This window comes from Camponotus floridanus, unplaced genomic scaffold, assembly GCF_003227725.1.
Source record: "Camponotus floridanus strain SB8 unplaced genomic scaffold, Cflo_v7.5 scaffold54, whole genome shotgun sequence".
Taxonomy (NCBI): Eukaryota; Metazoa; Arthropoda; class Insecta; order Hymenoptera; family Formicidae; genus Camponotus; species Camponotus floridanus.
In genome coordinates, this window is record NW_020229703.1 from 1285869 (window position 1) to 1312005 (window position 26137).

The following is a 26137-nucleotide window of genomic DNA, read 5'->3' on the forward strand; positions in this document are numbered from 1 at the left end:
ATAATTTTCGTTATCATCTATAATTTTGTTAATGAAGTATAATTTTTATCTACATTTACTATGTTTTTATTATATTTGTAAAAAATATCATAAATATAAATAAAAATTATATATGATTAATAAAAAGTATAAGTGGATAAATAAAATTTTACATTCTTCCGAAAACCTATTGCAATTTTTTACTTTTATTAATATAATAAACTATTTAAAATTAAATACGTTTACTTGACACTTAGAAATTAATGAAACAATTATTTGTTAATGTATTCTCTATAAAAATTTTATTAATATAATATTATCAAGCAATTATATATATATATATATATATATATATATATATATATATAATATTATATTAATACAATTTTTTAAATATTTAACTTAATTTTCTTTAAATATTTAACTTTACAAAGTTAAATATTTAAAATAAAGTTAAATATTTTTGAATTGTAAAATATCTCATTATATTGCTTTTATGATCTTGTATAGGTGTCTTTAATAGATGTTACGTTATCATGATCTGTTAAATCTAATTTTAAATTCTTGACACTTTCGACATGTTCTCCATTGATCGCAGCTACGACTTTATCGTTATCCAGCATTGTAATATGATTACCTTCGATGTAACATACTTTTATCTTTCCTTTAGTAATCTAAAAATTATTTTGCTGATTAGAACTACTATATTAAATAAATGATCTTCTCGTAATTATTACAACAATTACCTTATGTAATCCATAATCTTCTTGAGGAAAAGACAATGATTGTATCGTAGGCTTTAAAAGAACTATTGGTGATTCAATTTTCGGTAATTGTGCGATATCATATTTATGAACTGCGATCAATCGCTCGTAAATTGTTGTACACACAGATTTATTATTATCAACTGACAGTAGTGTATAAGTTGGAGGAACATGAGATAGGAAAACATCTAATTTTTCGTTCCAGTTGGTGCATTTATTTAATTCCAAAAGAAGCTACAAAATTAAATTATTTAATTATATTTATTTTTTATCAAAAACGACTCATTCAAAGAAAATGTCTATGAATAATATACCTTCCCACTAAGTGCTGGTTTTATTGTATCCATTATACCCAGAAGAATATTATTTTCTAATTCGGTAATCGTCTTAAAAGATAAATGTTGACTTGATATTGATTTCATTTGCTCAGGTGCGCCATCGATAAGTACTAATCGACCTTGAAGATTCATCTCTTCTAATTTTCTCACTAATTCAATTGCGATCAATGATCCTAATGAATAACCCACTATTACAAAGTTCTGACTTAATTTTTTCTTGCTCATAATATTCTGCAAACAAATAAAGAATTATAAGATATAACAAAATATGTTGAAAAACAATGTTATTAATTTTACTCTGCTATTCTAATATTCTATGAGATGATATGTAAAGAAAGAGCAATTAAAAGGTAGTAATTAGATATAAAATTTATACTTTTAAGAGACGATCAGCGATTTCGTTTACTGAAGTACACCCTGTGCCAATATTATACGCTCCATGCTGTAAGCACGTCGCAGGAGCTTCGATATGATGTACCAGCGAATCAAATATACTTCCGCAGCCTTCTATACCTGGCACTAAAAATATTTCGCTTCTCGCATTGTTTCTTTTTGTTGACAAATCCACACAAATGTCGGGTATCAGATGATCGTTACCTATCAAACGAACAAGCAGTTTAATACCAGTTAGTTCATTCAGATCTCGAACATTTTGATCGATCGATGTATCTTTGTCAAACATCTCTATAAGTTTAGCAAAATTGAGATAACGAATATCCTGCGCTGTAAGAAAAACATCGAATTCCCGTTCCAAAGTTTGTTTAATTTCCACGGCCATCATCGAGTCCATACCGAGTTCCGGTAAAGGTGTGTGGCGAGCCACGTTATTCAAATCCTTCAAACCTACATTAACATATTGAATTTTCGTTATCATATTAATTCGCTTTCTTAATTAATTGATTAATTTTTTATTCTATATAATTCTTACCCATAATATTAGCCACAGTTTCAACAATATTACTTGCACCAAAAGCGTCCGAACGCTTCTCAGCTACAACCATACTCGCTACTACCGGATGCTCTTGTAACAGAAATTCCTCCAATTTCTCGATACAAGAGGTTATCTTTTGTTGTAAAGTACCGCCAATAATCATTTCCTTGTCATCGTCTTGCATATCAGCCACTAGACCGACATCGCCTATTGCACCCCATTGAATCGCTAATCCATGTAGACCTTCTTGTACTCTTTTCTCGCAAATTCTTTCCATAATAGAATTCGCCATACCATAATTGGTCTGCCCAGCATTTCCTCTGCCACAGGAAACTGAAGAAAAGACAACAAAGTGCCGCAACTGAGGACATATTTTTCTAGACAATTGATCTAAATTCATCGTCGTCCAAGCTTTTGCTCTAAACGGTTCCTGAAATGTCTCTATAGTGTGATTTTGGCAAATTTTATCATTCAACACCACAGCAAGGTTGAATATAGCGTCTACTGGCGCTAATTTCTCCGCTGTTCTCAATACATGTTCACAACCATCAACATTCGATGCGTCCATATCCGATATTATCAACACCTTAACTCCGTAAGATTTCCACAATTCGATTTTCATTTGCTGATATCCGTTCTTTATTCCTTTGCGCGAGACCAGCACGAGATTCTCAGCACCTCGAATGATCAACCAATCGGCTAATTCTAAACCGAAACCACCTAAGCCACCGAAAATAATGTATGTTTTGTTCGCCATACAATAATAACGCGGAAGTGCTGGAATGGGTGCATCTATACATTCATCTTCCTTATGTATTTTAATAATTATCTGAAAAAAAATTGTAATACATAAACTTAATTTTAAATTATCATGCGCTGTCTTTCTTGATATGTCTTTATTGATATTTAATCCGAACATAATGATAAATAAAATAACAATTAATTTTAAATATTAATCGACTTACTTTTCCAATATGCTTTCCAGCGGCCATATATCTAAATGCATCCTCAATTTCATCTCTTTGAAAAACTTTCCTGCTGATTGGTTTGATGGCTCCGCTAATAAGACCATTGACTAGTACTTTATTCAGTGCCATTCTTTGTTTTTCAGTAGCTGAGAATAAATTATCCAACATAACGCTGTAAAATGTTATGCCTTTCGAAAACATTGATAAGTCCAACATATTGTTAGCCATAAAATCGAACTTGCCAATCTCCAAGAAACGTCCATTTTTTGCAAGACAACGAATAGAAGCTTGAAGTTTTTCTTCGGCTAATGAATTCAGTACCAAATCTACACCGCGACCTTCGGTCTGACGGAATATCATTTGCTCGAAACTAGTGTCGCGTGAATTTCCGATATGATTCTCTGGAATAGATGGGAAGGTCTCTCTTATAAATTTTCGCTTTTCCAGAGTACCGACAGTGACGAATACTTCGCAACCTTCGTGAAGCGCGAGATGAATAGCTGCTTGACCAACAGCGCCAGTGCCCGAATGAATTAATATTTTGTCACCTTTCTTCATTCTTGTCTTTACATATAATCCGTAATAACATGTGCCATAAGCGCAGGGGACTGTTGCAGCGTCCTCCAGAGTCCATTCCTCGGGAACATACCAGCATAAAGCTCTATCGGCTATGCGCATATTTGCTATACATCTAGAAGAAAATTTTATTATATATAAAAAATAAAATATATATTTTATTTTGTTTTTTTTTTTTCAATAAAGTAATAAAAATTTTTAAATAAATTTTTTAATTTTTTTTGAAATTAAAATATTAATATATGGACGAAATTTTCATCAAATATAAATTATATAAATAATCTAAATTATATATTTTCTAGTATAGTTTTTAGCTAAAATTACTTGTGAAGTAATTTGTAAGTAACAATAACGTACCTATTTTCCCAAATACCCATTACTCTACGGCCAGCACTATCGATTCCGACATATTCCAAACCTATCAGACATTCTTCTAATCGTCCGCGTGACATATATTCATCCATGATGATTCTAGCCGTGGCTAACATTACATCTTTAAAATTAATAGACGCATAAACTATGCGAACAAGATTTTCGTGCTGATAACCCGAAACAATCGGGCCTTCAATCCAGCGAAATGAATTCAAATCACCGCGAATCTAACAAGAATACACTCTTTTATAAGAAATAGAATCGAAAAATGTCTTATTTAGAAAATAATAAGACAAAAATAGTCTTATTTTATACACAAAATCAGATACGTACCATTTGATTCACTAAAGCATGATACGAAAGTTTTGGCGCTAAAGGTGCTAGCGGAAGATGTCTGTATGATCCCCATATCATTCCCGGACGCAGAACATTTATAATGAGATCGATCTGAAGTTGTTTCGCGTAGAACGGTTCGTCTAAAGAAAATTTCGGTGCTGTCTCATCTTGGATCAACACAGCTCTTATTAATTCTCCGCCTGGTTCCTTTCTCAAACAATTTACAAGACCTAATAAACCACATTCTGGATTTCCTTCCCCTACTAAAATAATTCTCGCTATATTATTCTCGATATTTAAGTTCGATATTAATTGCTTTAACCAAGAAAACTCGTAATTATTCACGCAAATGACTTCTGTTCGTCTCCACGATTTTTTCTTTTTCTTTAGGAGTATAATATGTTCCTTTATGGTGCGTTTCTCAAGGACTATTGTTAAATCATGCTTCTCCGCATTTGTAATATCATTTTTTGTAAGCGGCTGTCCTCGTGTCAATAAGAATCCGTCGTCCTTCAATGCGGACAAAATTTCTTTTAAAATTTCGCTCTTATCGTTTATTAGTAAATTAAATCCAGCGATTAATATTGCATTATTATCCTTCGATAGCTTCTTGGATTGTGAAATCATAATTTTTGAAGGAAGGGTAATAGAAGCAAAACGATCGGTTCTAGTTATTAAATTTATGTCTGGTTTAATCAACGGCAGATTATTTAAGACTTCGAGAAACAATGGAGACGCTAATTCTTCCGTTGTTATCTCATCACCATCTTCAATCAATTCGATGATATTTACTTTCGTCATTTGATGATATTCCAGAGCAAGATGCGTCGATAAGATTATGCTGTCTTGTAAGGAAACCTCGGCTCCGTCGCGATGTGCTACAAATTTGTATTCTTCGAGAACAGGAGTTCCTATTGTCTTTCGACGGAATATAGAAGTAGCTTTTACACCACGAATTTCAATACCACCTGATACTATTGTTTCTATATCCTTATATACGTGTACAGGAAGTTCTATACAAAAATTTTCAAATTAATTTTTAAATCATTCATGTATTATTATTTAAAAGAAAATAATATAGTCACATTTCTTACGCTCTAAATAAAAAAAACATATTTTTGAATCTTATTATCAAGATATTTAAAACATTGAATATATAAAGCAAATAAATAAAAAATGGAAACTGTGTCTCTAAACAACATCTATATACATTTTCCGACAAACTTACGCTTCTCTTCAGTTGTTATGTTTTGTATACACTGAGCATGCAACTTCGTATCGATCACTAATTTTTGTATTTCCGTCGGGACATACAAATTTCTCATATCAATTCCTAAGATTTTTATTTGCAACATAGTATCCATAAACGTCACCCAATTATTCGTCCAAGCTATATGTCCTCGTTTCCCAGTAGTGGATGTACTTTTTAATCCCCGAAACAAATTCGCATATTGATATCCACGTAATTTAAGTTCTTTATAGATGTCTCTTATTGTCATGACTTCTTCCTCATCCTCGGAATTTTCTAATAAGAGATGATTCGGTACTTTTTCTTTAACAGGATCTGACGCAATACGCGCTTTGCCAGTAACAACAGCATTACCTCCTTCTATTATTTCAAAGTTTCCAGTGCCTAGATAATAAATATATCATAATTGTCTAAAATATTTATCTTTGTATTACAAATATTAATGTTGTGTTGAGGAGTTGTTTGCAAAACATATATATCTATTCTTAACAAAATTTACCTTTCTGCACCATTAATATTAAGTCCAAATCTCCCTGTTTCGGAATATGCGTTGCCCGAAGAAATTTAACATTTTCGAATACAATCGATATGTTATTAAGCCACTGACCCCTCAGCAAACTAATCGTGTCCCAAACCAGAAGAAGATATCCCGTGGCAGGCAATAAGTTTCTTCCATCGATTATATGGCCGATTATGTATTCGAACGATTCATTTTTTAATGTGATTTTAATAGTTCTTTCTCCGGAAGTAATCTTCTTGTCTGTTCTAAAATGCGCTACATACCAATCTTCGAAATGATTCCATCTAGAACATCAAAGGAAATATGTTTTATTATTCAACAATTTTGTTTTATATAGAACGCTGTTACAATCAATTATTTTATGTTTTCTCAGTATTCTTATATGTAAATCGATAGATATAATGTTTGATATACTTGATTAATGGAGAAATCATTGGAGTTCCACGGCTAACAGGAAATTGTACAGTCGGATATAAATTCGCTAACTGGGGTTGCAAACCATTGTTATACATTTTTCCTAATCCTTGCAAAAATACTTTAACATTATCTTCGTGATGACGTTGAAGTAATGCAATACTTATCGTCGTATCGGTCAATTCTTTCATAACGCTTTGAAAAACTCCATCCGGTGCAATTTCAACAATTATTGAATTTTTAAGAATCCAGTTTTCCCTTTTCACAGTTTCTTCGAAAAGTATAGAACCTAATAGATTATTTGTAAAATATTCAGCATAGGACAATTTACGCGTTTCACAAAACGGACTTTGCCACATCAGATTATGTTTCATGTTATTGGGTATTATTCGATTTAAATAATCCAAAATCGTAGCTCTCACAGATGCGAGATAACGACTGTGAAGAGGAATATTGCTGCAGTTAATTTTTTTAGTAAAGATATTATTATCCTAAAAAAGTATAAATAAGAAAAGTATAAATTGGAATTTGATGTTCATATAATTTATTTTATTAAAAATGAAATATTTAATTAATCCAGAGAAAATGCATAAAAGTACCTGCAACTTTGTTATAAATGTTGTTACTGATTTTTCTGGCCCACTTATGGTGCAAGTATTTTGACTTTTAACGGAGATTATGTCAATGTCCAGTGGACATATGTTCTTCGCGTTCTCATAACTAAGACCAATGTCTGCCATGGCGCCATGAATTATTTTTGTTTCGTTCAACGCCAATCCTATATAATATGAGGATAGAAGCACTTGTTCCATTGTAAAGTTTCCAGTCACGTATCCGCAACAGAGTTCACCGATCGAATGACCAATAACATGATTTGGCACGATATTTACGGACTTTAGAAGTTCGATTAATCCCATCTAAAGAAATTAAAAATGAAATATTTGTTCTTATAAATTCTTTCTAAATAAATTATATAATTTGAATGATTCATGTGATAATTAGAATTGACTTATCACCTGTATTACGGTGACGCCAACTAAAGAGTTCAATATATTATTAAAAATTGCTTCGTGTTTATTTGTTAATATATTCATGATGCGCATTCCACGTGTTCTTAAAATAATATCGCACTTTTCTATAGTTTTATAAAATGCTGGAAATTGTAGTAATGCTTGACCTGCGCATAAATTGAAATAATTTAATTGTAATTTATTTAATTGTAACTTCTACATATATATATATATATATATATATATATATATATGTTTGTGTGTGTGTTTGTGTGTGTGTATATGCAAAGAAAGATGCATACCCATGCCAGGCCATTGCGATCCTATGCCAGAAAACATGAAACAGATCGGCTTCTTTTTACCTGAATAATGATGTATTTCTCTTATTGTTGTAAATACTTTAGATTCAATAATCGCGTATCCTCTGTAGGGATGACCTTGTATGTCATCAGCGTGAAGATCATGCAACAACCGAACATATTCAATATCTATCGGTTGATTATCGATCTATCAGACAGATTTATATAGTCATTTTAATAAAACTCTCTCTCTCTCTCTCTCTCTCTCTCTCTCTCTCTCTCTCTCTCTCTCTCTCTCTATATATATATATATATATATATATATATATATATATATATATAGGCTTTTATCAATGATGTAAAACGCAAAAGTTTTGTATACCTCATTTAATAATGATTCTACTGCTTGTTCAGTTCGACCAGACACGATGACGAGTCGCGGTAAATCATCGTTCCGTGCCCCTCCATTAACTTTTTGTTTCAAATGAGATTGTAGTAAAATATGACAATTGGCTCCGCCAAAGCCAAATGAATTAATGCCCGCGAAACTAGGCTTCCATGGTGTTGCGCTTTTTACCACACGTATTTTTCCTTCCTCAAAAGCCTTAATACCTTTTCGTTCTTTTGTAAAATTTGCATTCGGTGGTATTATACCAGTTTGCATAGCAATTATAACCTTACGAAAAATAGTTTTGTATTAAATTTTTCTTTTTCTCCTTTCTCTTATTTTTAAATTATTATTATCATTTCTTACAATTAAGGCAATTAATTTCTTACAATTTAGGCACAAGAAGAAATCAGAAATAGTCTTAGCTTTGTTTAAAGTTATTAACTTAATAGATTTGTGTTTATGATTTTATACTAATTATAAGATAAATTAATAGAATTATATGCATATTATAATTAAACACACACACACACACACACACACACACACACACACACACACACACACACACACACACACATATATATATATATATGCATATATATAATTACCTTAACAATTTGACATAAACCTGCAGCAGCCTCAGAGTGACCCAAATTTGATTTGACTGACCCAATTAACAGTGGCGTCTGTCTATCCTTGCAGAAAACTTTGTCAATTGCATTGATTTCTTCCGGATCGCCAACTTTAGTACCGGTAGCATGAGCTTCTATAAAATCTATAGTAGACGGTGATACACCGCATTCATCGTAAAATTCTTGAAACAAAACTCTTTGTATTTTGCTGGATGGGAAAGTAATGCCTTGTTGTTTGTATCCGTCACAATTTGTCTTGACATGAACGACAGTTGCATAAATTCGTTTAGCTTTCTTTGCTTTTTGCAGAAATACTATACCAATTGTTTCGCTACGCATATAACCGTTTGCATTTTCATCGAAAGATCTACAAAATCCATCAGACGACAAAACTCCTAGAACGTAAACAGTTGTGTGAATAATAGTATATATAAAAAATATATTTAAATATTAGTATTAAAATATATTTAAATAAATACTTTTAAATATTTTAAATTTATATAAATCTGTTATATTATGAATTTATAGTTTTAATGTAAGCAAAAATACCAAGTCGCATAAATTGCAAAGATATGAGAGGATTCAGACAGAGATTTGCACCACCAACGATAGCAGCATCACATTCTCCCAGTTGCATACTTCTATAGGCACGTTCTATAGCAAAGAGACTTGAACTGCAAGCACTATCGATCGTGTAAGATGGTCCGTTTGTATTCAACCAATAAGAAATTCGATTTGCCGACATAGTTTTACTAATTCCAAGAATTGCAGAGTCAGTTATCTAATGCATATACATACATTATTTAGAGAATTTACATGCTTGTTATATATATATTTTAATATAAGAAAATCATTTCAATTCATACAATTTGACATATAAAAAATATCTATCAAAATTTTTTATGATTAATGCATAAATTGATTTTGAATACCTGATGTTTTTGATAAATCCATTTATCTTCCGATTCAGAAAAACACACTGCGATAAACACTCCAGTGTTTGTTCCACGTAAATCTTTTGGATTTATTCCCGCATCGACAATAGCTTCATAAGTATGTTCTAATAGCATTCTACCCATAGGATCTATCAAGGGAACTTCGTTAAAGGGAATATTAAAATATTCTGCATCGAATTTTTCCAAATTATTGACTTTTCCCGTGCGTTGGGGTATTTCTGAGTGAACTATAAGTTGTAAATCATATGATTTAAACGAGATATTTTTTTAATTAAAGATTTTAATGATCATTTTAATGATCAATATAATTATGTTAAAAATGACAAACTTAAATAATTCGAATATAAAATTATTACATTTTTATAAAATATGATATATGATTTTTCCAAATGTATATGATAGAAGTATATGATAGAATTAAATATAATTATTACCATTATTCCATCGTCGATTGTTATTCGATCCAAGATCTACTTTCTTATACAAATTCTGTTGAAGATGTTTTATGTTATCAGATTCAGGAAATCTACCGGCGATACCAGAAATAACGATTCTGTCTTCTTCTACGTCGAGGAGCGTAGTTTTCTTATAGTCCATCTTTTAAATGCTTTTAATCAGTAAAATTAAGATCTGGAATTTGAAAAAGAAAATATTATATAAATGTGAGTAAATAAAACTTCTTGATTAAATATAATTATTGGACAATTTATTGTTCTATTTCTATTTCTATTGTTCTATTGTGTTTTTGGATTTTTTGTACATGTTTTCTTTTTCAAAAATTATAGAAAATTACACTCATACATCGTGTGTGTGTGTGTGTGTGTGTGTGTGTGTGTGTGTGTGTGTGTGTGTGTATGTATGTGCACATATTACAATTACACATTACCTTAATATTTCTGATTTAGATTCTTAAAGCTTTATGATCTTGAGCTGCGTGAAATCTTATGGCATTATGAATTGCATAGATGTTGAACTTATTTATATAGGAATCTCCTATACGATAACTTTATTTCATCATTATAAAATATTATAAGAACTTATTATTTATAAGCATTGAAATAAATGTATATGAATAATAGTAATAGTATAACTATACATATATTAACACTCTTCATATAGACAATATAATTTATAATTATTTAAAAGAGCATCTTTGTTTACTCTGCAATAATGTCTGCTGAATTGCATTTCATGTATATGTATAATATGCAAATAAAATATTTTAAAAGTAACAATACCTATTTAACAAAATAAATATTATTTTAATTCTTAATGTGTGTGTGTATGAGCAAGTACAATAGTTAAATAACTAGCGAATCTTTCATAATGTAAAAAGAAATAATGTGTTATTTATAAGTATAAAAGATAAATCACGTAAAAGGAACAAGTTCTAGTATCTGTTTCCTTGAAGATAGAAAAAAATAGTACAGACAAAAGTTGATGTAACAATGTCTATTTTCCCATTAGCTATTTTCCTACTGTCTATTCTTCTTCAAAAGTGCGACGATGCATCGGGAAAGTGCAATTGGATCTTTTTTTTTTAACAGAATTATGTAATATTTCCATGAGTATCAATGAGTGTTTATTATTGAACAAAGATTAATTTGACAGTTCAAATTATAAAAACATTAATAATGCGTGAGTAATATCCATTTACAAGTTTAATATTATTGTTTTTGTGAAAAATAAAGAAAATTGTAATAAACTATTTCTGAAAATTCGGAACAATATATAAAGGCTCATTTTACTAAGGTCATTTTACTAATTTTGATAGCTTTTGATAGTTTTTGATAACTATTTAATAGCAAGCATAAGTTTATTCGCAGCATATTTTCATCGTATAAGAGAAATAAAAATTTAAAAATATATAGAATACTTAAATTAAAATTTCAGTAAATATATAAATTCATGTAAATATATGCTCTATATATATAAATATATCTAAGTTACTCAAAAACTAATATTTATGAATTCTCTTCAAGGCGCATGCTTCCTGTTTGAAGAAAATAAATTTGTTTTATAATAATTTAATTTTCCATTGCATCGATAGATTAACAAATAATTTGCCATGATTTATGATTTTCTTAAATAGCATTTTTTGTATTTAGAATTCTTAATGATCGATCACTTTATTTGAATAAATACTCTATTGTTCGTAAATTCCAAAATCTTCTATAATTATTATATCTTTATTAAAGGAGATAGGGAATAAAGTTTACAAGATGTATGAATTATTATTATGAATTATGTATGATTTTCATCAAAAGGATCACGAGTGATCAAATGAAGCAGTATTTATAATACAAAACCGCAAATATTTGTTAAACCATTGGAAAAATCTCGAGAATAATCCATTTAATTAATTAAAATAACAATTTAAATTATTATAGTAAATTGTTTAATTTTATATAGATTTTTATATAGAATTTTATATAGATTTATATAGATTTTTGTTCATTTATAGAGATCTATTTTATGAAGATATCACACTCTGCTATTGATCAATTCCAAATGGCATAAATTCTCGAGATATTAGAGTTTTACAAAGATTTTAAAAAGATTGAAATCTGAACGATGATCCTAAAAAACGCGGACAACATGCATGCAATATATTGTATACTACCATTGTGCCATGTAATATCGCTCTGTTATATTGATTTGACTATAGAATATTTTACACGAATGAGCAATCAATTATCAGAATCAAATAGATTACACAGAATGTTGTATTAGATGCTGTGTAAATGGAAGAAAGTAGCATAAAATAATAATGCATAAGTATGAAACTACATAATGCATAAATAAATTATAAATAATGCATAAATATAAAACTACCAAAAAAGTTAGTCATTGATAATTATTTTTACTCAATCTCGTTTTATTTACCAAAGACCTTTATGCGCAGCTGATATAGTGAAGTATAATTTTTCTTTTATTTTTAAAGATTATTTCTAGTGATGCTGTACGTATATCCTGCATCAATCAATATAGGAGTAATGTATTATATTTAACATGTATTTTTTATCTATCTATCTATCTATCTATCTATATCTATATCTATATATCTATATATATATATATATATATATATATATATATATATATTTATTACTTGTAAAATTAAATAAGTGTTTTTACAACATTATATAATATGAAAATGGCTATTTTTACATGTTCAATTAAAAGTTAATAACATCATTGCATGTTAACATTGTTCATGACAAATTTAAAATAAGACAATCTATGTATTTTTGCACAATTTTTACAAATAATAAAAATAATATTGTCTATTTAAAAAAAAAGCTTAGCTTTGTATGATTTTACAGCAATAATATATAATAAAGTTCCAAAAAATTAGATTTAATGGATGTTATAATTAAAAGCCTTGTAAAAATTTATGATAAAAATGTATAGCACTAAATTAAAAAAAATACAAAATATTCTATTAATCTTGAAAGACATAAAACTTTATTTAACCAGAATAATTTTTTGTAATCAAATATTATAATTTTCATTTAACTTTCGTTTCTTCTCGCTATATACATGTATAAAATTAAATAAGTGTATTTAAATATTTTAAAATGTGTAATACATAACTAAGCATGTTTAATTAAAAATTAATTAAAATAATTACATTTTATGTGTACCATGTGTGACGTGTTACTGCCATATTTTATGTGTATAATTATATAAACAATGTTAACATGCAATGATGTTATTAACTTTTAATTGAACACGTATAATTAGCCATTTTCATATTATATAATGTTGTAAAAACACACTTATTTAATTTTACAAGTATAATAAATATATCAGAAATATAGATAGAATTTTTACAATACAAAATATTTAAAATGGGTTTAAATATACTAGTTTTATGATCTGGTATAAATATCTTGCATAGTTGTTATTTTATCGTTATCTATTATACGCAGCTTTAATTTTTTGTCCGTTTCAATATATTCTCCATTAATCACAGCGACAACTTTATCATTGTTCATCATTGTAATGTGATTACCTTCGATATAAAACACTTCAATATTTCCTTCAGTAATCTGAAAATTAATTAATTATAAAGGTACTGTGCTACGAGTAAGTCTCTTATAATAAACATATAAATAATACCTTATGTAAACCGTAATCTTCTTGCAAATAAGGCAACACTGATATTGTAGGTTTTAAAAGTATTATAGGTGATTTAATTTTCGATAAGTTCGATTGAGTCACATCATATTTATGAACAGCAATTACACGCTCATAAATTGTTGTACACAAATATTTATGATTATCAACTGAGAGACGTTTATAAGTTGAAGGGACATGAGTTAAGAAAGTATCTAATTTTTCGTTCCAATTGGTGCATTTGTTTAACTCCAAAAGAAGCTGTAAAAATTAAATTGCTTGAAAATTACTTGAGATTTATAAAAAGAATCAAATATAATAATATTAATATGAATAATACCTTTCCACTAAGTGTTGGCTGTATAACATCCATTATACTTAAAAGAACATTATTCTCAAGTTCGAAACTCGTAGTAAATGGTAAGAATTGATTTGCTAATGCTTTCATTTGCTCTGGTGCCCCATCGATGAGAATTAATCGGCCTTGAAGATTCATCCCTTCTAATTTTCGCATCAACTCAATTGCAATCAATGATCCCATCGAATAACCCACTATTGTAAAATCTCGATTCAATTCTTTTTTACTTAACAGATGCTATAAACATATAAAAAAATTCAATATTAATAATTATCTGTCTACATATTATATATTAAGATACTCTAGTTATTCTTGTATAGATAAAAAATTCGTACTTGTAATAAGCAATGAGCAATCTTGTTTATTGAAGTGCAGCCTATACCAATGTTATACACTCCATATTGTAAGCACATTGCTGGAGCTTCGATTTGTTGAACCATTGGATCAAATATACTTCCGCAGCCCTCCATTCCTGGCAATAGAAATATTTTGCTTCTCGCATTGTTTCTTTTTGTCGGAAGGTCTATACAGATATCGGGAATCAGATCATCGTTGCCTATCAAACGAACGAACAGTTTAATACCAGTTAGCTCGTTCTCATCTCGACCGATTTTATCTTTCGATGTATCTTTGTCAAACATCTCTATAAGTTTAGCAAAATTGAGATAACGAATATCCTGCACTGTAAGAAAAACATCGAATTCCCGTTCCAAAGTCTGTTTAATTTCCATAGCTGTCATCGAGTCCATGCCGAGTTCCGGTAAAGGTATATGACGAGCCACGTTATTCAAATCCTTTAAACCTACATTAATATATTAAATTTTCGTCATTATATTAATTCGATTCACTAATTAATTAATAAATTTTTTATTCTATATAATTCTTACCCATAATATTAGCCACAGTTTCAACAATATTACTTGCACCAAAAGCGTCCGAACGCTTCTCAGCTACAACCATACTCGCTACTACGGGATGCTCTTGCAACAGAAATTTCTCGAATTCCTCGATACAGGAACTTATCCTTTGTTGCAAAGTACCGCCAATAATCATTTCTTTGTCATCGTCTTGCATATCGGCTACCAGACCGACATCGCCTATTGCACCCCATTGAATAGCTAATCCATGTAGACCTTCTTGTACTCTTTTTTCGCAAATTCTTTCCATAATGGAATTCGCCATACCATAATTGGTCTGCCCAGCATTTCCTCTGCCACAGGAAACTGAAGAAAAAACAACAAAGTGTCGCAACTGAGGACATATTTTTCTAGACAATTGATCTAAATTCTTCGTCGTCCAAGCTTTTGCTCTAAACGGTTCCTGAAATGTCTCTACAGTGTGATTTTGGCAAATTTTATCATTCAACACCACAGCAAGGTTGAATATAGCGTCTACTGGCGCTAATTTCTCCGCTGTTCTTAATACATGTTCACAACCATCGACATTCGATGCATCTATTTCCGATATTATCAACACCTTAACTCCGTAAGATTTCCACAATTCGATTTTCATTTGCTGATATCCGTTCTTTACTCCTTTGCGCGAGACCAGCACGAGATTCTCGGCACCTCGAATGACCAACCAATCGGCTAATTCTAAACCGAAACCACCTAAGCCACCGAAAATAATGTATGTTTTGTTCGCAATACAATAATAACGCGGAAGTGCCAGAATGGGTGCATCTATAGATTCATCTTCCTTATGTATTTTAATAATTATCTGAAAAAAATTGTAATACATAAACTTAATTTTAAATTATCATGCGCTGTCTTTCTTGATTGATATTTAATGCGAACATAATGATAAATAAAATAACATTTAATTTTAAATATTAATCGACTTACTTTTCCGATATGCTTTCCAGCTGTCATATATCTAAATGCAGCTTCAATTTCATCTCTTTGAAAAACTTTCCTGCTGATTGGTTTGACGGCTCCGCTAATAAGACCATTGGCTAGTACTTTATTCAGTGCCATTCTTTGTTCCTCAGTAGCTGAGAATAAATTATCCAACATAACGCTGTAAAATGTTATGCCTTTCGAAAATATTGATAAGTCCAACATATTGTTAGCCATAAAATCGAACTTGCCAATCTCCACGAAACGTCCATTTTTTGCAAGACAACGAATAGAAGCTTGAAGTTTTTCTTCGGCTAATGAATTTAGTACTATATCAACACCGCGACCTTCGGTCTGTTGGAATATCATTTGCTCGAAACTAGTGTCGCGTGAATTTCCGATATGATTCTCTGGAATAGATGGGAAGGTCTCTCTTATAAATTTCCGCTTTTCTGGAGTACCGACAGTGACGAATACTTCGCAACCCTCATGAAGTGCGAGATTAATCGCTGCTTGACCAACAGCACCAGTGCCCGAATGAATTAATATTTTGTCACCTTTCTTCATTCTTGTCTTTATATATAATCCGTAATAACATGTGCCATAAGCGCAGGGGACTGTTGCAGCGTCCTCCAGAGTCCATTCGTCGGGGACATACCAGCAAAAAGCTGTATCGGCTATGCGCATATTTGATATACATCTAGAAGAAAACTTTATTATTTACGAAAAATAAAATATATAGTTTTATTTTATATTTTAAAATAATAAAGATTAATATTTATAATAGTAATATTTTAAAAATAATAAGGATTTTTAAATAAATTATTTAGCTTTTGAAGTTAAAATCTCAACATATGGATGAAATTTTTATCAGATAAGCTCTATCGGCTGTGCGCATATTTGCTATACATCTAGAAGAAAATTTTATCTTTATCACAAAATAAAATATATATTTTATTTTGTTTTTTTTTTTCAAAAAAAGTAATAAAAATTTTTAAATAAATGTGTTAACTTTTTTTGAAATTAAAATATTAATATATGAACGAAATGTTCATCAAATATAAATTATATAAATAATCTAAATTATATATTTTCTAGTATAGTTTTTAGCTAAAATTACTTATGAAGTAACTTGTAAGTAACAATAACGTACCTATTTTCCCAAATACTCATTATTCTGCAGTCAGCACTATCGATTCCGACATATTCCAAACCTATCAGACATTCTTCTAATCGTCCGCGTGACATATATTCATCCATGTTGATTCTAGCCGTGGCTAACATTACATCTTTAAAATTAATAGACGCATAAACTATGCGAACAAGATTTTCGTGCTGATAACCCGAAACAATCGGGCCCTCGATCCAGCGAAATGAGTTCAAATCACCGCGAATCTAATGAGAATACATACTGTTGTAAAAAATAGTATCGAAAAATGTCTTATTTAAAAGATAATAAGACAAAAATAGTATTATTTTATACAAAAATCGGATACGTACCATTTGATTGACTAAAGCATGATACGAAAGTTTTGGCGCTAAAGGTGCTAACGGAAGATGTCTGTATGATCCCCATATCATTCCCGGACGCAGAACATTTGTAATGAGATCGATCTGGAGTTGTTTCGCATAGAACGGTTCGTCTAAAGAAAATTTCGGTGCTGTCTCATCTTGGATCAACACAGCTCTTATTAATTCTCCGCCTGGTTCTCTTCTCAAACAATTTACAAGACCTAATAAACCGCATTCCGAATCTTTTTCGCCTACTAAAATTATTCTCGTTACGTTATTCTCGACATTTAAGCTCGATATTAGTCGCTCCAACCAAGAGAATTCATAATTATTCACGCTAATAACTTCCGTCTTTCTCCACAATCTTTTTCTTTTCTTTAAGAGTACAATATGTTCTTTTTTCGTGCGTTTCTCAAGGATTATTGCTAAATCGTGAGTCTCCGCATTTGTAATATCATCTTTTGTCAACGGTTGTCCTCGTGTTATTAAGAAACCGCCATCCTTTATTGCCCACAGAATTTCCTTTAATGTTTCGCTCTTATCATTTGTCAATAGATTATATCCAGCGATTAATATTGCATTATCGTCCTTTGATAGCTTCATAGATTGTGAAATCGTAATTTTTGGAGAAAGGGTAATAGAATCAAAACGATCAGTTCTAGTTATTAAATTTATGTTTGGTTTAATCAACGGCAAATTATTTAAGACTTCGAGAAATAATGGAGACGCTAATTCTTCTGTTGTTATCTCATCATCATCTTCAATCAATTCAATAATATTTACTTTCGTCATTTGATGATATTCCAGAGCAAGTTGCGTCGATAAGATTATGCTCTCTTGTAAGGAAACTTCGGCTCGATCGCGATGTGCTACGAATCTATATTCTTCGAGAACAGGACTCGCTGTTGGCTTTCGACGAAATATAGAAGTGGCTTTTACACCACGAATTTCGACACCACCTGATACTATCGTTTCCATATCTTTATACACGCGTACAGGAAACTCTACATACATTTTAAAATAAAATTTTATTATTCTTTAAATTTTAATTATTCTTTAAAATTATTAAAAAGATCATTATTTGAAAGAAAGTAATATATTTGTATTATTATTATTTATTTTTAAAACTACCAAGATATTTAAATCGTTAAATGTATAAAACGATTAAAAAAAGAAAACAACATTCTCTAAATTTTCCCTAAATAACATATACATCTATACACATCTATATGCATCTTTTAGCAAACTTACGTTTTTCTTCAGTTGTTATATTTTGTATACACTGGGCGTGGAGTTTCGTATCGATTACTAATTTTTGTATCTCCGTAGGAACATAAAGATTTCTCATATCAATTCCAAAGATTTTTATTTGCAACATAGCATCTATAAACGTCACCCAATTATTCGTCCAATCTATGTGTCCTCGTTTTCCAGTAGCGGATGAGCTTTTTAATCCTCGAAAAAAATTAGCATATTGATATCCACGTAATTTAAGTTCTTTATAGATGTCTCTTATTGTCATGACTTCTTCCTCATCCTCGCAATTTTCTAATAAGAAATGATTCGATATTTTTTCTTTAACAGGTTCTGATGCAATATGTGCAGCACCAGTAACAATAGCATTATCTCCCTCTATTATTTCAAAGTTTCCAGTGCCTAAATAATAAATACATAATTATTGTCTTAAATATTTATTTTTGTATTACAGTTATTAATAAAGTTTTTAAAAGTTGTTAATAAAGTTTTTAAAAGCAGAATATAAGTTTCTATTCTAAATAAAATCTACCTTTCTGCACCATTATTGTTAAGTCTAAATTTCCCTGCTTCGGAAAATGCGTTGCCCGAAGAAATTTGACATTTTCGAATACAATCGATATGTCATTAAGCCACTGACCCTTCAGCAAACTAATCGTGTCCCAAACCAGAAGAAGATATCCCGTGGCTGGCAATAAGTTTCTTCCGTCGATTACGTGGCCACTCATGTAATCGAATGCTTCATCTTTCAATGTGATATCGATACTTCTTTCTCCAGAAGTAATCTTCTGTTTTGTTTTAAAACTCATTACATACCTATCTTCGGAATGATTCCATCTAAAACATCAAAGGAAATGTGTTTTACTATTTAACAATTTTTTTATATAGAACGCTTAATTATTTTATGTTTTCTTTGTATTTTTATGTGTAAATCAATAGATATAATGTTTGATATACTTGATTGATGGAGAAATCATTGGAGTTCCACGGCTAACAGGAAATTGTACAGTCGGATATAAATTCGCTAATTGCGGTTGCAAACCATTGTTATACATTTTTCCTAATCCTTGCAAAAATACTTTAACATTGTCTTCGTGACGTTGAAGTAATGCAATATTTATCGTCGTATCGGTCAATTCTTTCATAACGCTTTGAAAAATTTTATCCGGTGCAATTTCAACAATTATCGAATTTTTAAAAACCCAGTTTTCCGTTTTTGCAGTTTCCTCGAAAAGTACAGAACCTAATAAATTATTTGTAAAATATTCAGCATAGGACAATCCACGCGTTTCGCAAAACGGACCTTGCCACATCAGACTATGTTTCATGTTATTGGGTATTATTCGATTTAAGTAAGCCAAAATCGTAGCTCTCGCAGATGCGAGATAACGACTGTGAAGAGGAATATTGCTGCAGTTAATTTCTTTAGTAAATATATTATTATCCTAAAAAAGTATAAATGGGAATTTGATATTATTGTTTATGTAATTTATTTTATTAAAAATAAAATATTTAATTAAGCAAGAGAAAATGCATAAGAGCATACCTGCAATTTTGTTATAAATGTTGTTACTGATTTTTTTGGCCCACTTATGGTGCAAGTATTTTGATTTTTAACGGAGATTATGTCAATGTCCAGTGGACATATGTTCTTCGCGTTCTCATAACTAAGACCTATATCCGCCATGGCGCCATGAACTATTTTTGTTTCATTCAACGCCAATCCTATATAATACGAGGATAGAAGCACTTGTTCCATTGTAAAGTTACCAGTCACATATCCGCAACAGAGTTCACCGATCGAATGACCAATAGTATGATTTGGCACAATATTTACAGACTTTAGAAGTTCGATTAATCCGATCTAAAAAAATAAAAATGAAATATTTCTTTTTGTATATTCCTTCTAAATAAATTATACAATTTGAATGATTTATGCGATAATTGAATTTGAGAATTACTCACCTGCATTACAGTGATGCCAACTAACGAATTTAATATATTATTAAAGATTATTTCGTGTTTATTTGTTAATATGTTCATGATGCACATTCCACGTGTCCTTAAAATGATATCGCATTTTTCGATAGTTTTATAAAATGCTGGAAATTGTAGTAATGCTTCACCTGCCCATAAATTGAAATAATTTAATTGTAACTTATACATACATATATACATGTGTGTGTGTGTGTGTGTGTGTGTGTGTGTGTGTGTGTGTGTGTGTGTGTGTGTGTGTGTATGCAAAGAAAGATGCATACCCATGCCAGACCATTGCGATCCTATGCCGGAAAACATGAAACAGATAGGCTTCTTTTTACCTGAATAATAATGTATTTCTCTTATTGTTGTAAATACTTTGGATTCAATAATCGCATATCCTCTGTAAGCATGACCTTGTATGTCGTCAGCGTAAATATCATGCAACAGTCGAACATATTCGACATCTATCGGTTGATTTTCGATCTATCAGACAAATTTATGTATTGATTTTAATAAAACTATATATATATATATATATATATATATATATATATATATATATATATATATATAGGCTTTTATCAATGATATAAAACGCAAAAGTTTTGTATACCTCATTTAATAATAAATCTACTGCTTGTTCAGTTCGACCAGACACGATAACGAGTCGCGGTAAATCGTCGTTTGGTGCCCCACCATTAACTTTTTGCTTCAAATTAGATTGTAGTAAAATATGACAATTGGCTCCTCCAAAGCCAAACGAATTAATGCCCACGAAACCAGGCTTCCATTGTGTTGCAGTATTTACTACACATATTCTCCCTTCATCAAAAGCCTTAACACCTTTCCGTGGTTGTGTAAAGTTTATATTCGGCGGAATTATACTGGTTTGTATCGCCATTATAACCTTACAAAAATAATTTTATCAGAGATTTTTCTTTATTCTCTATCTTCTCTTTATTCTCTATCTTCTCCTTCTTTGTTATTTTTAAATTAATATTTATTATCATTCATATACCATTCATTAAAATTAATATATTAAGAGCAAGGAGAAACTAAAAGCAATACTAACTTTGTTTACGTTAAATTTAATACGTTAGTATTTGTGACGTAAATAAAGTTTGAAATATAAATAAAGTAATACTTTAAGTAATAATTTACGTATTGTAACTATACTCTTACCTTAGCAATTTGACATAAACCTGCAGCAGCCTCAGAGTGACCCAAATTTGATTTAACTGACCCAATTAACAGTGGCGTCTGTCTATCCTTGCAGAAAACTTTGTCAATTGCATTGATTTCTTCCGGATCGCCAACTTTAGTACCGGTACCATGAGCTTCCATAAAAGCTATATTAGACGGTGATATACCGCATTCATCATAAAACTCTTGAAGTAAAACTCCTTGCATTTCGCTGGACGGGAAAGTAATGCCTTGTTCTTTGAATCCGTCACAATTCGTCTTGGCGTATACAACAGTTGCATAAATTCTCTTAGCTCTCTTTGCTTTTTGCAAAAATATTATACTAATTGTTTCGCTACGCATATAACCGCTTGCATTTTCATCGAAAGATCTACAAATTCCGTCAAGTGCTAAAACTCCTAGAATCAAAACAATTATAAATTATAATATATATTGAAATATATTTGAGTATATTTTCAAATTATTTTTAAAACTATATATATATATATCTTATATTTTAAATTTCATTTTCCTATATTTTAAGTTTAGTTTAATTTTAATTTTTAATACCAAGTCTTGCGAATAGTAAAGCTGAATTGGGATGTAAACAGAGATTTGCACCACCGACGATAGCAGCGTCACAATTCCCTGATCGCATACTTTTATAAGCGTGCTCCAGAGCAAATAAACTTGAACTACAAGCAGTATCAGTTGAATAAGATGGCCCTGTTAAACCGAACCAATGAGAAATTCGATTTGCGAACATAGCTTTGCTGCATCCAAGAATTACAGGACCGGATACCTAATATATACATATATATATATATATATATACATATATTATTTAGAGATTTTAGGCATTTATACAATAATAACTACTCTTATATTTTTTCCCAAGGAAGTTAATTGATATTGTATAATACAATTGATATATAATAATACCATCTATCAAAATTTTTTAAGAAGCAACACGTTTGAACTAATTTATTGACCGTTGTGTTCATTAATAATATTTTGTGTACCTGCACTTTTTCGTAAAACCAATTTCCTTCTGATTCAGAAAAACATGCTCCAATAAAAACTCCAGTTTTTGTTCCACGTAAATCTTTCGGATTTACTCCTGCATCGACAATAGCTTCGTAGGTATGTTCTAGTAACATCCTACCCATAGGATCTATCACAGCAGCTTCGTTAAAAGAAACATTAAAATATTCTGCATCGAATTTCTCCAAATTATTAATTTTTCCTGTGCGATGGGGTATTTCTGGGTAAACTATAATTATGTCAATAAATAACAAATTTGGATATTTAGAAATAAAATTACATATAATTATAATATAATTTTATAAAATATATTATACGATTTTCTCGCATTATATACATAAAATAGGATAGAATTAAATGTTATTACCGTGATTCCATCGTCGGTCATCATTAGATCCAAGATCTACCTTGTTATACAGATTCTGCTGAAGATGTTTTATGTTATCAGATTCAGGAAATCTACCAGCGATACCAGAAATAACGATTTCATCTCCAGGTTCAATGTCGTGAAGAATATTTCTTTTACAGTCCATTTTTAAACACTTTTAATCAAAATAATAAAGATTTGAATTTTAGAGAAATATATAATGTGTGGACAGAAAATCTCTTGACAATTATTAACAATGATACAAAATAATATTTATCTTATTTTATATTATTTTATTTTGTTTTATATTTTATTTTATATTATTTTATTTTATAATATTTTATTTATTGTGTTGTATATTTTTCTTCAAATTGTAGGAAATTATTTATTATACACATTATATTATTTCCGATTTAGATTTTTCAAATTATTTATGATTTTACGATTAATTATTGTTGATGTCTCGTCACACTATGAATTGCGTGGATTTTGGACTTATTTATATACAAGTGATCTGTATGGTAAATATTTTATCATTATGAAATACTATAGAAACTTATTATTTATAAGCATTGAAGTAAATAATGAATAACAGCAAAATTATTTATATACTTCTCATATAGCAAATGTAATAATTTACGATTACTTGCAATCATTTAAATGAAAATGTGAATTCTTATTTTGCAACAATGCTGAGATGCATGCTATGTATATGCATGATATGTAAATTTAAAAAAAAACAATTTTATAATATCTATCTGTGATATAAAATCAACATTATTATAATTTTTAATGAAAGAGTACTTTAATTATACAACCGACGAACTTCTATTATTAAAACAACGATGCATTATTTATATGTACATATTAATAATGTACATATTATTAATATAAACATGTGAATAATATATACAATTTAACAAACTTTATATGCAATCTTAATGTAGTCAAAAAACTTCTCTCCTGTATCATATTAACCCTTTCGATTACTGACTAAAATTAACGATTGCGTATTGATTGCAGTTGACTTTAAATATATATATATATATATATATATATATATATATATATATATACATACATATATAAATCTTACTCCAATTTTATATTTAAACTCTTAAAAATGATGGGTATAATCGATTATTTACGTAATTTATTATCAAAATTTATCGGTTTTTTTATAAAATTAGTTGGCTATCTCAAAATGCATTGCTTTAACTAATTTATTTATGTGTGCCATTATATAAATGTAAAATTCAGAATTAAATTAATATGTATAAATTATTTTTATTAAGTAATCACTTTAGTAATATACATATAACAGAAAATGAAAATCAGAAATTGCCAAAATGCATTAATGGAAGTAATGTAAATTCAATTGCACGATCTCGTATAATCGACAAAAAATCAAGGCTATGAATAAATTTTAATTTTTCTTACATACGTAATCTCTTAAGTTTATAATTAATGGCAGATCTGTCACACATTTTATATTCTGCATGCTATCAGAAAAGCTTATATTTCATAAATATTAATATTTATATATAATATTTATAATACTTAGGTTTAAGTATATTTTACTGCCAATATAATATTTTGTCTAAAATTATTGTTTCAAATAATATACAAAAACTATTTTTAATATTTTTTCCATTTTTTTACATCTTATATATTTTATTTTATTTTATTTTCAATGCATCCCGCAAATATTCAATCACATGATTTTATATTATATTACATTATGATTTTCAACATTATCCTATAGAACTAGTAATAAAAAAAATCTTCTCTATAATCACTAAAAATTTTCTAAACTAAATTTAGATTTGGGTAATACTAACATTATTCATGTCATGAGATTGAAAATTGAGTTCAGCTCTGCACACAAATCGCGGTGAAACAATGTTGACACGTGACGAGTAATTTTATTATTTGATAGTATATTATTTCTCATTGTTTCCACCAAACTTGACACGCGACTTGATCCTTCAAATATATACTGTAATGAAAAATTTATTTCGTCTTAAATAAGAATCATTGCGATTTGTGTATATCTACAAAATTGAGAAGTTTATAAATAATGAGTTATCGTTTAAAAAGAATAAAAAATCTTTTATTTTTCCAATCTTAATAAATTTCTAAAATAAAAATTTCTAATTAAAAAAACTCATTTATTATGATTTGCTTGCACAACTGCAATAAAGTTTATTATCGACCGTGTGCATTTTCTCTTTTTAGTTTTGATTTTAATTTTTTTTCATAAAATTTGTCCGGAATCTCTTTTAGTTTTCCATTATTCAACATACAGCGATTAAACATCAAGATATCATTTTAAGCAAAAAACTCATTTCCATGAGCTCTCTTCAAAGCGTATTGTCCGACAAAATGCTACAAGCCGTTACGTTGATTAGACTGAACTTCTCTCGGTGAAGTATAGGCCGCTATAAAATAGCATGCTTTCTGTCTCAAAAAATAAACACGTTTTATAATAATTTTTTTCTGTTATATCGACAAATTATCTCTCAAGTAATTTGTTTACTACGATTTATCACTTTTTTACGCAAATCTTTTCAACCTTCAATTATTACAATTACTTTATTCGAATAAATACTATTATTTGTAACTTTCTTAATGACCGTAAATTCTTTTTTTTTAGATGTAAAATATAATAGTGTTATTAGAGAGTCTTCTATAAATAAATTGTTGCGAAAGGAGATAAGCATGATATTTATGGTATTTATGAAT

At 29.5% G+C, this 26137-nt stretch overlaps 3 protein-coding genes across 3 annotated transcripts in view; 1 reads left to right on the forward strand and 2 right to left on the reverse strand.

Moving 5' to 3' along the window:
- LOC105247933 (zinc finger CCCH domain-containing protein 13) overlaps nt 1-26137 on the forward strand; it is a 55888-nt gene that overhangs the window by 684 nt on the left and 29067 nt on the right. The gene's annotated exons all lie outside the window — the stretch shown is intronic.
- LOC105254251 (fatty acid synthase-like) lies at nt 474-10332 on the reverse strand. The gene is made up of 19 exons (XM_025412642.1): nt 10170-10332; nt 9712-9962; nt 9329-9560; nt 8756-9174; nt 8139-8432; nt 7760-7964; nt 7464-7624; nt 7047-7364; nt 6448-6938; nt 6013-6317; nt 5493-5897; nt 4262-5277; nt 3914-4155; nt 2978-3671; nt 2010-2841; nt 1458-1924; nt 1058-1312; nt 726-977; nt 474-653 (listed from the first exon to the last, which is right to left on the reverse strand). The coding sequence occupies exons 1-19, from the start codon at nt 10330-10332 to the stop codon at nt 474-476; spliced, it is 7182 nt and encodes a 2393-aa protein (XP_025268427.1).
- On the reverse strand, nt 13600-23559 carry LOC105256223 (fatty acid synthase). The gene is made up of 19 exons (XM_025412640.1): nt 23393-23559; nt 23004-23254; nt 22552-22783; nt 21982-22400; nt 21413-21706; nt 21078-21282; nt 20785-20945; nt 20366-20683; nt 19777-20264; nt 19352-19656; nt 18817-19221; nt 17554-18569; nt 17207-17448; nt 16060-16753; nt 15103-15934; nt 14551-15017; nt 14198-14452; nt 13861-14118; nt 13600-13790 (listed from the first exon to the last, which is right to left on the reverse strand). The coding sequence occupies exons 1-19, from the start codon at nt 23556-23558 to the stop codon at nt 13611-13613; spliced, it is 7188 nt and encodes a 2395-aa protein (XP_025268425.1). The 5' UTR covers nt 23559; the 3' UTR covers nt 13600-13610.

What these genes read in the sequence shown, in the direction of transcription:
- LOC105256223 (XM_025412640.1), bottom strand. Translation starts at nt 23,558, where the DNA reads ATGGACTGTAAAAGAAATATTCTTCACGACATTGAACCTGGAGATGAA. An exon ending in CTGGAAAGCATATCGGAAAA is followed by an intron (nt 15,935 to 16,059) that starts GTAAGTCGATTA and finishes AATTTTTTTCAG; the next exon opens with ATAATTATTAAAATACATAA. An exon ending in AAGATTACGGTTTACATAAG is followed by an intron (nt 13,791 to 13,860) that starts GTATTATTTATA and finishes ATTAATTTTCAG; the next exon opens with ATTACTGAAGGAAATATTGA.
- LOC105254251 (XM_025412642.1), bottom strand. Translation starts at nt 10,332, where the DNA reads ATGGACTATAAGAAAACTACGCTCCTCGACGTAGAAGAAGACAGAATC. An exon ending in AATATTAATGGTGCAGAAAG is followed by an intron (nt 5,898 to 6,012) that starts GTAAATTTTGTT and finishes TTTATTATCTAG; the next exon opens with GCACTGGAAACTTTGAAATA. An exon ending in AACTGTGGCTAATATTATGG is followed by an intron (nt 1,925 to 2,009) that starts GTAAGAATTATA and finishes ATGTTAATGTAG; the next exon opens with GTTTGAAGGATTTGAATAAC.